The sequence below is a fragment of the Lepidochelys kempii genome, chromosome 25 (assembly GCF_965140285.1).
Source record: "Lepidochelys kempii isolate rLepKem1 chromosome 25, rLepKem1.hap1, whole genome shotgun sequence".
Lineage (NCBI taxonomy): Eukaryota > Metazoa > Chordata > Testudines > Cheloniidae > Lepidochelys > Lepidochelys kempii.
The window spans coordinates 4,788,381-4,802,557 of NC_136404.1; the positions used below are offsets into that span (position 1 = coordinate 4,788,381).

At 45.6% G+C, this 14,177-nt stretch overlaps 1 protein-coding gene across 1 annotated transcript in view; it reads right to left on the minus strand.

The window, feature by feature from the left end:
- Window positions 1-14,177, minus strand: part of LOC140903308 (excitatory amino acid transporter 5) — a 77,800-nt gene that overhangs the window by 24,964 nt on the left and 38,659 nt on the right. The window contains exons 6-7 of the mRNA XM_073324406.1: window positions 6,663-6,762; window positions 1,076-1,309 (exon numbers count right to left, since the gene is read on the minus strand). Of these exons, the coding sequence (XP_073180507.1) occupies window positions 1,076-1,309; window positions 6,663-6,762 (334 nt within the window). The remainder of the gene's footprint in view (window positions 1-1,075; window positions 1,310-6,662; window positions 6,763-14,177) is intronic.

Consider the following 14,177-nt stretch of genomic DNA (forward strand, 5'->3'; position numbering starts at 1 on the left):
GTCATTGAGGCAGTTAATAAGAAGGCTGCTGGAGGCACAAGGTCACCAGATCTGCTCAGTGAAAATTCTGTACATCAGCTTCCACCTCCCTCTTAAACAATGGTGAAAGGAAAGTGTCAGAACTCTTTGTCTCAATTGGGGTGAACAGTGAGGTGGCAAAGTTTGCAGACAACACAAAAGCTGACCACAAAGAGTTACAAAGGGATCTCACCAAACCAAGTGACTGGACAACAAAATGTCAGATGAAATTCAATGTTGATAGATGCAAAGTAATGCACGTTGGAAAACATAATCCTAACTATACATATAAAATGATGGGGTCTAAATTAGCTGTTACCCCTCAAGAAAGAGATCTTGCAGTAGTGGATAGTTCTCTGAAAACATCCACTCAATGTGCAGTGGCAGTCAAAAAAGTGAACAATGTTAAAAATCATTAGGAAAGGGATAGATAGAAAATATCATATTGCCTCTCTATAAATCCACAGTACCATCCCCATTTTGAATACTGTGGTTCTAGAGTGGTTCTAAAAACCCTTAGCACTGACTGAACATGCAGAAAGAGCAAGGCTTCCTTTAAATTTCTTACCACGCTGACTTATTCTCCCCCACACTGCTCAAACCAGGCAATGGCTCTAATTTTCATGGAGAACAAGGCCCAAGCCACATCTAAAGTTTCAAACTTCAGCTGTTTTTTTGCTGTAGCTTCATTCAAAGGACAGTTTTTGGAGAGGGGGAGGGGTTTAAACAATGAGTAAGTATCATAACTCTCCGATAGTTCAAATAGAATCATAGACTATCAGGATTGGAAGGGACCTCAGAAGGTTATCTAGTCCAACCCCCTTCTCAAAGCAGGACCAATCCCCAACTAGCTGGAAGGAGTTTGCTAAAGTATTTCCCTTGCAAGAATAGCACTTGAGGGACCAGTGATTAGTACATTACTCAGCAAACCCTTGTGTTAAACCAAGGATGAAAACATTTATACACACCCTAGACTTGAATAATGAAACCAGCTTCCCTCTCAGCTGGAACAATGGAATGTCTGTGACGAATGATGACCAGACCCACTTTGTCATACCTGGATGATGTCGCAAGGGCGATCAGCAGGGCTTGCAGTATTCCCTGGATGAAAGCGAAGGGGTTTTTCCTGGTAATGAGTGCAAAAAGCAAAGGCAATAGGATAAGTCCATGGATGACTAGCCCTGTCACCACCGTTATGGCATAGAGTCCCAATTTCTTTCCAATCACAGCTGGATCCTCCATTTCCAAAATCTTCCCAGCAATGAGAAACACAATGCCAAATGGGAAGTACCTACAATAAGAATAGTAAAAATTTGCTCATTGGGATAGGACCATAGAAAATGTCATAACAGAAAAGACCATCCTGTCCTGCTAGAGCAGTGGTGGGCAACCTGCATGCGGCCTATCAGCGTAACCGCTGGCAGGCCCCCAGACAGTTCATTTATATTTGCATGGCCACCTGCAGCTCCCAGTGGCTGTGGTTCGCCATTCCTGGCCAATGGGGCTGTGGGAAGCGGTGCGGGCTGCAGGACCGTGCTGGCCACCGCTTCCCGCAGGTCCCATTGGCCAGGAACGGCGAACCATGGCCACTGGGAGCTGTGGGTGGCTGTGCAAATGTAAACATTCTGGTGGCCTGCCAGCGATTACCCTGACAGGCTGCGTGTGGCCTGCGGGCCGCCGGTTGCCTACCCCTGTGCTAGAGTGTCTCCAGGTGTGGCCAAATGTTGTATAAACCAGAGAAAGGTATAAAATTCCACATGATGAATCCAACCGTTACGCTATGTGGTGAGATGGGATATTAGATGGGGAGGGCTCTGGGTTACTACAGAGAATTCTTTCCCAGGTGTCTGGCTGGTGGGTCTTGTCCATATGCTCAGGGTCCATATTTGGGGTCATGAAGGAATTTTCCCTCCCATCAGATTGGCAGAGACCCTGAGCATTTTTCTCCTTCATGTGCAGCATGGGGCACAGGTCGCTTGCAGGTTAAAACTAGTATAAATGGTGGATTCTCTGTAACTTGAAGTCTTTAAACTGTGCTTTGAGGACTTCAGGACTCAGCCAGAGGTTAAGGGTCTATTTCAGGAGTGGGTGGGTGAGGTTCTGTTGCCTGTGATGTGCAGGAGGTCAGACTATATGATCACGATGGTTCCTTCTGACTAAAGTCTATGAGAGCTCCTCTTGACCCAAGCTCATTAACCTTTTATATCCTGAAGTATGAGAATTAGTTCTTATTTTTTCCTAGCTAATGTAACTGCTGAGGCTCTTCTTACTACAGAGAACCAGTAGCCTCATCTCTTTAGTTAATCTTCAAACAAACCTTCTATTGCTGGAAGCCAGATTTCCATCTCCTTTTTCTCTCTTCACCCAACTTTACCAAACTGAAACGAGTCCCTTGAAACTTCCCGGGGTGATATTTTACCAGAGTAGAGTTTTTCAGAAGAGTTTGAGGCAAAGTGGACAAGGCATTTGGGAGCTGTGGCTTTAAAATATATTCCAAAGAGTCTGGACAACATTCCAAACAGACTATGCTGACAGCTTGTACCACAGGCTCTCAAAGAAACTGTGGAACCACCTGATCAAAATCCTCTACAGCAAACCGGGAAAGATTAAGAATGAGCTCTCAAAACTGGATGCTCTCATAAAAAACCAACCTTCAACACAAACTTCCTCGTGGCTGGACTTTACAAAAACTAGACAAGCCATTTACAACACACACTTTGCTTCTCTACAAAAGAAAAAGGACACTAAACTATCTAAACTACTACATGCCTCAAGGGGCCACAACAGTGGTTCCCTTAACCCACCCAGCAATATTGTTAATCTATCCAACTATACTCTTAGCCCAGCAGAAGAATCTGTCCTATCTCAGGGCCTCTCCTTCTGCCCCTCCACCCCCATGATCATGATACAGTTCTGTGGTGACCTAGAATCCTATTTTCGGCATCTCCGACTCAAGGAATATTTCTAACAGACTTCTGAAAAACATACTAACCCACAGAGACCTTCCTACCAAAACTGCAAAAAGAAGGATTCTAGGTGGACTCCTCCTGAAGGTCGAAACAACAGACTGGACTTCTACATAGAATGCTTCCGCCGACATGCACGGGCTGAAATTGTGGAAAAGCAGCATCACTTGCCCCATAACCTCAGCCGTGCAGAACACAATGCCATCCACGGCCTCAGAAACAACTCTGACATCTTAATCAAAAAGGCTGACAAAGGAGGTGCTGTCGTCATCATGAATAGGTTGGAATATGAACAAGAGGCTGCTAGGCAGCTCTCCAACACCACTTTCTACAAGCCATTACCCTCTGATCCCACTGAGGGCTACCAAAAGAAACTACACCATTTGCTCAAGAAACTCCCTGAAAAAGCACAAGAACAAATCCGCTCAGACACACCCCTGGGACCCCGACCAGGGGTATTCTATCTGCTACCCAAGATCCATAAACCTGGAAATCCTGAACGCCCCATCATCTCAGGCATTGGCACCCTGACAGCAGGATTGTCTGGCTATGTAGACTCCCTCCTCAGGCCCTGCGCTACCAGCACTCCCAGCTATCTTCGAGATACCACTGACTTCCTGAGGAAACTACAATCCATCGGTGATCTTCCTGAAAACACCATCTTGGCCACTATGGATGTAGAAGCCCTCTACACCAACATTCCGCACAAAGATGGACTACAAGCCGTCAGGAACAGTATCCCCAACAATGTCACAGCAAACCTGGTGGCTGAACTTTGTGACTTTGTCCTCACCCATAACTATTTCACATTTGCGGACAATGTATACCTTCAAATCAGCAGCACTGCTATGGGTACCCGCATGGTCCCACAGTATGCCAACATTTTTATGGCTGGCTTAGCACAATGCTTCCTCAGCTCTTGTCCCCCTAATGCCCCTACTCTACTTGTGCTACATTGATGACATCATCATCTGGACCCATGGAAAAGAAGCCCTTGAGGAATTCCACCCATGGTTTCAACAATTTCCATCCCGCCATCAACCTCAGCCTGGACCAGTGCACACAAGAGATCTACTTCCTGGACACTACAGTGCTAATAAGCGATGGTCACATAAACACCACCCTATACTGGAAACCTACTGACCGCTATGCCTACCTACATGCCTCCAGCTTTCATCCAGACCACACCACATGATCCATTGTGTACAGCCAAGCTCTACGATACAACCGCATTTGCTCCAACCCCTCAGACAGAGACAAACACCTACAAGAACTCTATTGAGCATTCTTACAACTACAATACCCACCTGCTGAAGTGAAAAAACAGATTGACAGAGCCAGAAGAGTACCCAGAAGTCACCTACTACAGGACAGGCCCAACAAAGAAAATAACAGAACACCACTAGCCATCACCTTCAGCCCCCGACTAAAACCTCTCCAACGCATCATCAAGGATCTACAACCTGTTCTGAAGGACAACCCATCACTCTCACAGATCTTGGGAGACAGGTCAGTCCTTGCTTACCAACAGCCCCCCAACCTGAAGCAAATACGCACCAGCAACCACACACCACACAACAGAACCACTAACCCAGGAACCTATCCTTGCAACAAAGCCCATTGCCAACTGTGTCCACATATCTATTCAGGGGACACCATCACAGGGCCTAATCACATCAGCCACACTATCAGAGGCTCATTCACCTGCACATCCACCAATGTGATATATGCCATCATGTGCCAGCAATGCCCCTCTGCCATGTACATTGGCCAAACTGGACAGTCTCTACGTAAAAGAATCAATGGACACAAATCAGATGTGAAGAATTATAACATTCAAAAACCAGTTGGAGAACACTTCAATCTCTCTGGTCACTCGATTACAGACCTAAAAGTGGCAATTCTTCGACAAAAACTTCAAAAACAGACTCCAACGAGAGACTGCTGAATTGGAATTAATTTGCAAACTGGATACAATTAACTTAGGCTTGAATAAAGACTGGGAGTGTATGGGTCATTACACAAAGTAAAACTATTTCCCCATGTTTATTCTCCTCCTCCCCCCCCTCCCCTCACTGTTCCTCAGACGTTCTTGTCAACTGCTGGAAATGGCCCACCTTGATTATCACTGCAAAAGGTTCCCCCTCCCTCCCCCCCCAAACCCCGTTCTCCTGCTGGTAATAGCTCACCTTACCTGATCACTCTGGTTACAGTGTGTATGGTAACACCCATTGTTTCATGTTCTCTGTGTATATAAATCTCCCCACTGTATTTTCCACTGAATGCATCCGATGAAGTGAGCTGTAGCTCACGAAAGCTTATGCTCAAATAAATTTGTTAGTCTCTAAGGTGCCACAAGTACTCCTTTTCTTATTCCAAAAATGATGAGTGTCAAATGCTACAGCTTGTGCAGGCTAGTTTGGGGCTTTGGAATAGGGAGAATTAATTAGTTATTCAATGTCCTTTCGTATATTTATGATGTTTCACAGCATTTTAAACACTGCATGTCAGCACGGGCATGCTTTAGAAAGCATACATCTGCCCAATACAGTTGTTCTAAAACAAGTCCAGTGCTCAAGAGAGTTTACAAAGCTATATATCTATATAACATAAACACACAAACCCCTATGTTCAAAGACCATTAAGATTATGGAGGCTACATCTACACTACAGCCAGGATGGACACTCTGAGATCGATCCACCGGCGGTTGATTTAGCGGGTCCAAAGACTCACCAAATCAACAGCAGATCGCTCTCCAGTCAACCCCTGTACTCTATCCCTAACGAGATGAGTAAGGTGAGACAAGAGGAGAGTTTCTTCTGTCAACCCCCCGCAGTGTAAACCTTGTAAACCTTGTGGTAACTCTACCTAAGATATGTGAACATAGCTGGAGTTGCATAGCGTAAGTCTACTTACTGGGATAGTACAGACATAGCCAAAGTCAAGCACTCAAAAGTTAAGGTAATATCAGAATTAAGGTTGCCTATGCAACTTTAATTTGGCCCCCTTTGAGCATATGCACTATCAAGCACTCTTTGATTACATGCTTGCATACTACTTCCCCTTCCGCCCCACCCCCCCGACCCCTGTCTCATTCAGCACACAGGGTAGACACTCTGGTTTGCTGAATTCTAGTGCAAGAGCCCACATCAAGGTTTCATCTGAAAGTTTTCTAACCACAGTTAATGTGAACCAGTAACCTAGGTCATGTCTATACTCTTGTCACAGGCTGTGATTGCTTTGACCTAGCTAACTCGCATACTCGTAGCAGGGAAGTTATGGCAGCATGTGGGCTAGCCCCCTGAGTACTTACCCAGGATTCAGGGTGGCTTGTACAGCCCACATTGAACCAAACGCCTGCTACCAGCACTCAAGTGACCTAGATTAAAGCTGGCTCAGGAATGTTGACATGAACTGCCATTGCACCCCCAATAGAAATCAGAATGATTATAAAATGAGAACGATTAACTCTCAGACGTAAGGGTATGAATAGGTCCATTTGATGAGACTTTCCAAGTGCTTTGCTTTTATGTTGACTGCAGAAGAGGGAATATTTTAACATCCTGAACTTACAGTTCCTGAAATTTTTTTCTTTTTTGTAGCAATTTAACTGCAACTGGGCTTAACTGGGAGATATGAAAATACCCAAATCAAGTCAATCAGAATTATTTACTTACCAAACCGCCATTGAGACAATCTTCATAACTGCTTCATTCAGACACTGGCACACGTTGACTAAAGGAGTTCCACGCTCACCCATTTTCCCTAGAAGGAGGCCTGCAACCAGACATGTTAACTTGAGTTACTAAACAGCATTGATATGGAACATAGAATCAGAGGATTGGAAGGGACCTCGAGAGGTCATCTAATCCAGTCCCCTGCAATTATGGCAGGACTAATATCCAATCTAAACCTCCGTTGCTGCAATTTAAGTCTATTGTTTCTTGTCCTATCCTCAGAAGTTAAGAACAACAATTTTTCTCCCTTCTCCTTGTAACAACCTTTTATGTACTTGTAAACTTATGTCCCCGCTCAGTCTTCTCTTTTCCAGACTAAACAACCCAGTTTTTTCAATCTTCCCTCATAGGTCATGTTTTCTAGACATTTAATCATTTTGGTTGCTCTTCTCTGGACTTTCTCCAATTTGTCCACATCCTTCCTGAAATGTGGCATCCAGACCTGGACACAATACTCCAGTTGAGGCCTAATCAGCACAGAGTATAGCGGAAGAATTACTTCCCGTGTCTTGCTTACAACACTCCTGCTAATACATCCCAGAATGATGTTTCCTTTTCTTGCAACAGCATTACACAGTTGACTCATATTTAGTTTGTGATCCACTATGACCCCCAGATCCCTTTCCACAGTACTCCTTCCTAGGCAGTCATTTCCCATTTTGTATGTGGATTGTTCCTTCCTAAGTGGAATACTTTGCATTTGTCCTTATTGAATTTCATCCTATTTACTTCAGACCATTTCTCCAGTTTGTCCAGATCTTTTTGAATTATAATCATATCCTCCAAAGTACTTGCAGCCCCTCCCAGCTTGGTATCATTTACAAACTTTATAAGTGTACGCTCTATTCCATTATCTAAATCATTGATGAAGATATTGAACAGAATCGGACCCAGAACTGATCCCTGTGGGACCCCATTCATTATGTCCTTCCAGCATGACTGTGAACCACTAATAACTACTCTCTGGGAACGGTTTTCCAACCAGTTATGCACCCACCTTATAGTAACTCCATCTAGGTTGCATTTCCCTGGTTTGTTTAAGAGAAGCTCATGCAAGACAGAATCAAAAGCCTTACTAAAGTCAGGATATACCACGTCTACCACTTCCCCCATATCCACTAGGCTTGTTACCCTGTCAAAGAAAGCTATCAGGTTGGTTTGACAGGATTTGTGCTTGATAAATCCATGCTGACTCAGAGGTGAAAGTAAGCTGGTATGGTAGAGTACACCTTGCCACACTGGACCAGCTTCCCCGGTGGTGATTTAAAGGGCCCAGGGCTTGAGCCACTATGGGGAGCCCCAGGCCCTTTAAATCACCGCCAGAGCCCTGCCGCCGCTACCCCAGGGCTCCTGCAGGGGGGGTCTGGTGGTGATTTAAAGGGCCAGGGGCTCGAGCTGCTGCGGGGAGCCCCAGGCCCTTTAAAGCGCCACCCAAGCCCACTGCCAGAGCCCCAGGCTAGCAGCAGCAGGCTCTGTCGGTGATTTAAAGGGCCCGGAGATTTAAAGGCCACGCCTCTTCCGGTTGAGGCCATGCCCTCACTCAGGACTCCGGCGTACTGGTAGTCCTTTAAGTTACTTTCACCCCTGTGCTGACTGTTATTTATCACCTTATTATCTTCTAGATTTTGCAAATTGATTCTTAATTATTTGCTCCATTATCTTTCTGGAAGTTAAGCTGACTGTTCTGTAGTTCCCTGGGTTGTCCTTATTTCCCATTTTATAGATGGGCACGAGATTTGCCCTTTTCCATTCTTCTGGAATCTCTCCTGTCTTCCATGACTTTTCAAAGATAATTGCTAATGGCTCAGCTATCTCAGTCAGCTCCTTGAGTATTCTAGGATGTATTTCATCACGCCCTGGTGACTTGAAGTTAAGTAATTCTTAACTTGTTCCTTTAACATGCAAAGACCTTCAGTCGCTGGTGGCTGCAATATAGGGTCAATTGACAGACTCCCAAAAGAGCAAATTTCTATTCAAGATAAACATCCTTGCAATTTATATTATATTATTATTATTATTCATGTTTATTACAGTAGGACCTAGGGACCAGTCAAGAACAGGGCCCCAGTGTGCTAAATACTGCACAAACACAGAGTCAAGGACAGTTCCCTACATCAAGGAGCTGGCAATCCAAGGCTGTCTTTACTGCAAAGTTAGCTCGAGTTATCTATACTCGAGTTACCTCCGCTCCAGTTAGCCTCGCTTGAGGGAGAGTGGACACACTGCAAAATAACACTCAAGCTGCACAGAGTAATTGGATCAGCAGCACAGAGCAGCTGCATCCCCACTGCATTATTTGCTCCAGCATAAGCAGCACTGAAGTGTCATTCCCCTACAAACTTCTGGGAATCAGTTTAGGAACAATATTTGAGTTATACCTTGAGCTGCTACTGCAGTGAAGACAAACCCAAAGTAGAAAGTCAAACGCTGGGCAGGGAAGAGGGATATAACAAGCTTTGGACCTCTGTAAAATTTATCTGAATTTATTTAGCCCCATATCCTGACCCCACCCTCTCTGAAGTCATGTTATCTTTCCCTAACAACCTAGGCTTATGATAGACTCATAGACTTTAAGGTCAGAAGGGATCATCGTGATCATCTAGTCCGACCTCCTGCACATTGCAGGCCACAGAACCTCACTCACCCACTCCTGTGATAGATCCCTAACCTCTGGCTGAATGACTGAAGTCCTCAAAGCACAGTTCAAAGACTTTAAGTTACAGAGAAGTCTGATCTGGCCCCTTCTTTTGGGCAGGGAGCTGGTAGGCCTACTTCACCACCACCAAGCAGTAACTTCTAGAGGCAGGTGGACTATTTTTCCTGCTCCTATTTGGTAGTAACAGAATAATCCATTTCCTGTGGCACTGACCCTCCAAAAGTTAGTTTTGTGAGATTAATACAGCCCATAATGCAACAGACTAAACTACCCCTCTTCTTGAATGAGAGGGATTGCACCTTATTTCTACTATAGTACTGTATTCACCTAATAGCATGTGACTTTGCCTATTCTTGTTTGATTCCATAATGACAAATCTTACTGTGTTGGTCATACTCAGGAGTCAAGACTGCTGGGGAAGCCATAACTCTCAATTTCCTAGCTTTTAACAAAATAAAAGTAGTTCTTCAAGTATCTGCCAACATGGTTCCCATGGCATGTGAGATCAAATTTACTGGGAAGCAGTGTCTGCTAGGGCCACCCTGCACCCTTGATGTCCTTGTGTCCCTCCATCCCCACACAGAGTAAGGCCATCTGACTTTCAGTTTCTTCTTACCGCCTATATGTGAGACAGAATGCCTTCAGTGCCAGCCTGCTTCTCAGTGATCCTACTGCAGTTAGTTGCTGGTGACTGGTTAGTGCAGTTATTAGGTAGTCAGCCCTTTTTGTTTACCCATTGGCTTTACCAACGTTTTTTAAAAAATTTCCTAGATAGCTAGATGGCTTGGAGCCCCCTTGGAGTTGAGCTGTTACAGCAGAAGCTACATCCACAGGTTTAAGACATGCCCCTCCTTCGATGCTTCTATGCCACTCAATGATGGGCGCGCTTAAATGCTTTTCTTGTTTTGGCAAAGGGCATATCCCTGGCTATTGCTCCCTGTGCTGCTCTTTTCCAAGCGACACAGCAGGCTTGGGGTGCCTGCCTCAAGTTATTTTTCTGGAGTGCTCTGTGAAGGCTTCTCCCACATGACGAAGAACGATATATCTAAGGCTCAGGCCTCCATCCAGTCCCTCTCAGCTAGCACCCCAGTGAGATTCCACCCTGAGCACCAAGGCTGAGACACCCAAAAGACCCCAGGTATCAAGTTTGATCCATGTGCCAATTGTCTCAAGAAGGGGTAGCAATGAGCATCACTCCAGAGACGAGAGAGAGAGGTCTCCTTCTCCAGGGCCTTCAGAATCACACAAGAGACTCGTCTCAAGCTCTGCAGCTGAGGGGCAGCTAATGATCTAAGATTCCTTTGGTGCCCTGATACCAGTATGAACAGAGTGCTTGTGGTACCAGCTAAATCCAGTAAGCGCCTTTCCTCTGGCTTTCTGGGCACCCAGCCCATCGATACCGTCCTCCTTGGCATCCGCGGCCTGTCGAGCACAGAGTGACGTGTCTGTGGGCCTACTACTGCAGTCGCACTTGCTGGCTCATATGACACCAGGAGTGCTAACTAGACCTTTGGCCACCAAATCCATAGCCACACAGGTAGCAACTGGGCCACCAGTCCTGTCTACACCCCTCGCAGGTAGAAGGAATGCAGAAGCACCCTAGTACACCAGAAAGGGTAGCCCTACACTGGCAGAGGTGTATTCCTTGGTCTTCTCCCTCGGGACATAGTAAAGACTCATCGACTCATCCCCCTTCCCCTCCATGGGCACCACACTGGGAGTAAGGGAGGGCAAGGGGTAGGACTGCTGTGTGTTGAGCATCTATTCAACCTACCCTTTGAAAGATGGCCCAGGAGGATCTAAATATTTATTATAGTTGCTTTAATTCATAAGTTACACTGAGTCATTGACGTGAAACTCCAGAGAACCCCTAGATAAGCCACAGAGGAGTAGGAAATTATAGTCAGTATGGGCTTAACTGAGATCCTTGCACTCAGCCCAGAGTAAGGGTTGGCATGTAACAGTGGCACTTTCTGTTGTCCCCTTGCTCGGAGAGGGGAGGACAGGGGAGTTAGCTGTTCCCCTGCTGTGCTGGCGGGAGGGAGGAAGTTACTCTTCCTTCCCACCCAGCCAGCAGCTCTACCTGGAGGTGGGGACTGTGGAGCCAGGGTTTCTCCATCTTCACCTCCTCTCTGCCGCTTGCTCGTGGGGGAGGGGTGCGCACTGGGTTAGCTGCCCTCGTGTGCCAAGAAAGGCTAGTCCAGTGGTTTTCAAACGTTTTGTATTGGTGACCCCTTCCACACAGCAAGCCTCTGAGTGTGACCCCTCTCATAAATTAAAAATGAGGGGGGTTAATTTAATTTAACAGAGCTGACAGCTCATGACCCCCATGCACCCACCTTGTGACCCTGAGGGGTCATGACCCCCAGTTTGAGAACCCCTAGGCTACTGTCTGTCTAGCCCTAGAGAGAGAGCAGTTAGATCCCTTTCTGTCAGTCACACCCTGGGAGAATGTCTGTGCAGTGAATGTTGGACCCGCGGAGAGAATTCCCTCATATGGCCAGCTAGAAAACAGCAACCGCTGTCCTGTTCTAGGAGCCTGTGATGACTTCAGAATGGCATGGGATGGGCTGAGATACTGGCCCAAATGAGCGTCATTAGAATTCTGTTCATAATCTTCAAGTTTAATGTTGGTATTTTTAGAAACAGCAACCCCCAGGCTGAAGCTCTGGACAGCCAGAGGCAAGGCAATGTCCGTTGAAGAGGCTACCTGAAGAACCACAGGGGGAAACTACCTGAAGCCAATGCATGTTCAGGTTACGTGGCAAATCCCACCTGCTTGCAGAAGGCTTCGCTCAGTATCTGAAGACAAGGAATTACAATAAAAAAAAAGGTTTCAGAGTAACAGCCGTGTTAGTCTGTATTCGCAAAAAGAAAAGGAGGACTTGTGGCACCTTAGAGACTAACCAATTTATTAGAGCATAAGCTTTCGTGAGCTACAGCTCACTTCCTCAGATGCATATCGTGGAAACTGCAGCAGGCTTTATATATACACAGAGAATATGAAACAATACCTATTCCCACCCCACTGTCCTGCTGGTAATAGCTTATCTAAAGTGATTTCCAGCACAAATCCAGGTTTTCTCAAATTGTGTGGGGGGGTGGAGGGTGAGAAAACCTGGATTTGTGCTGGAAATCACTTTAGATAAGCTATTACCAGCAGGACAGTGGGGTGGGAATAGGTATTGTTTCATATTCTCTGTGTATATATAAAGCCTGCTGCAGTTTCCACGATATGCATCTGAGGAAGTGAGCTGTAGCTCACGAAAGCTTATGCTCTAATAAATTGGTTAGTCTCTAAGGTGCCACAAGTCCTCCTTTTCTTTTTAATAAAAAAAAACACACAGTGAGCAAATGTTGCTGACCCTGGGGAGAACTGAGTCCACGATGGACGTCTCCTCAAATCTTGAAGGAATGTCTGTGTGGAGCACCTGCCTCTGTATCTAGTCTGCCATCTGCCATCTCCTTTCAGAGGTCCAGTTGCCACATCACAATCATTCCATTCCAACACTGAAGTGACCTTCCTTCCTGCCGGTCCCACTCTGCTACCTCCCTTCTCTACCACTAATGACAATTCCTCCCTCCTTCCCCCTCCCAGTTTCATGGCCTTGGTGTAATCTTCATCTCTTTTGTCTACTGCTCCTGCCTTCACCCCCATATGCAGTCTCTAGGCCACATCCTGTCAGTTCTTCCCCTTTATTATAACCAGATACACCATTTCCTCTATCCCCCCGCCCCTGGTCCATGATCTCACCCGGATCACTGCTACCTTCTCTTCTCACCTCTCTTCCTTCAGTCTATTCAAAACATCCCTGTGCATCAGTCACCTTTCTCTCCCACTGCACTGACCACATCACCTCCATCCCTTTAAGTCTCTTAATTGGCTTTGTGCACCTTACCACAGTAGTTCTCAAACAGGGGTACATGTACCCCTGGGGGTGTGCAGAGCTCTTCCAGGGGTAATCAACTCATCTAGAGATTTGCCTAGTTTTACAACAGGTGATGTAAAAAGCCCTAGTGATGTCAGTAGAAACTAAAATTTCATACAGTGACTAGAGGAAAGGAGGACTTGTGGCACCTTAGAGACTAAACAATTTATTTGAGCATGAGCTTTCGTGAGCTACAGCTCACTTCATCAGATGTTTACATGGCTGTTCCTCTGATACAGTGACTAGTTTATACTGCTTTGTATGCTACACACTGAAATGCAAGCACTCAATATTTATATTCCGATTGATTTATTTTATAATTATATGGTAAAAACAAGGAAGCTAGCACTTTTTCATTAACAGTGTGGCTGTGACACTTTTGTATTTTTACGTGTGATTTTATAAGAAAGTAGTTTTTAAGTGAGATGAAACTTGGGGTACACAAGACAAATCAGCCTCGTGAAAGGGATGCCGTGGTCTGGAGGGGTTGAGAACCATTGCCTTACCACATCAAGTTCCCTCCCCTTCAGAGCCTTACCTAGTCTTGCCCCTGACTTACATCTCTGATCTCATGCCCTCCTGTTCTGTTCTCTCCTTACTCCTCCACTCATCTGCTTTTCATTTTCAGCTTCATCTTCGACCATGTCATCCCCAGTGCTTGGAACAATCTCCAATTTCTTGCTGCCAGCAACTCATCTTTCCTTCCTCACCTCCCCCACTTAAAATCCAGAATCTTTCCTTTCTTGTTCACCCATCATCTAGCCTCAATTTCCCTTCCCTCATTTGCTGTTCTACGATGGCTTGGTTCTGTTAGGTTACAAACACAGAATACAGAGTAGCAGCCGTGTTAGTCTGTATCCGCAAAAAGAA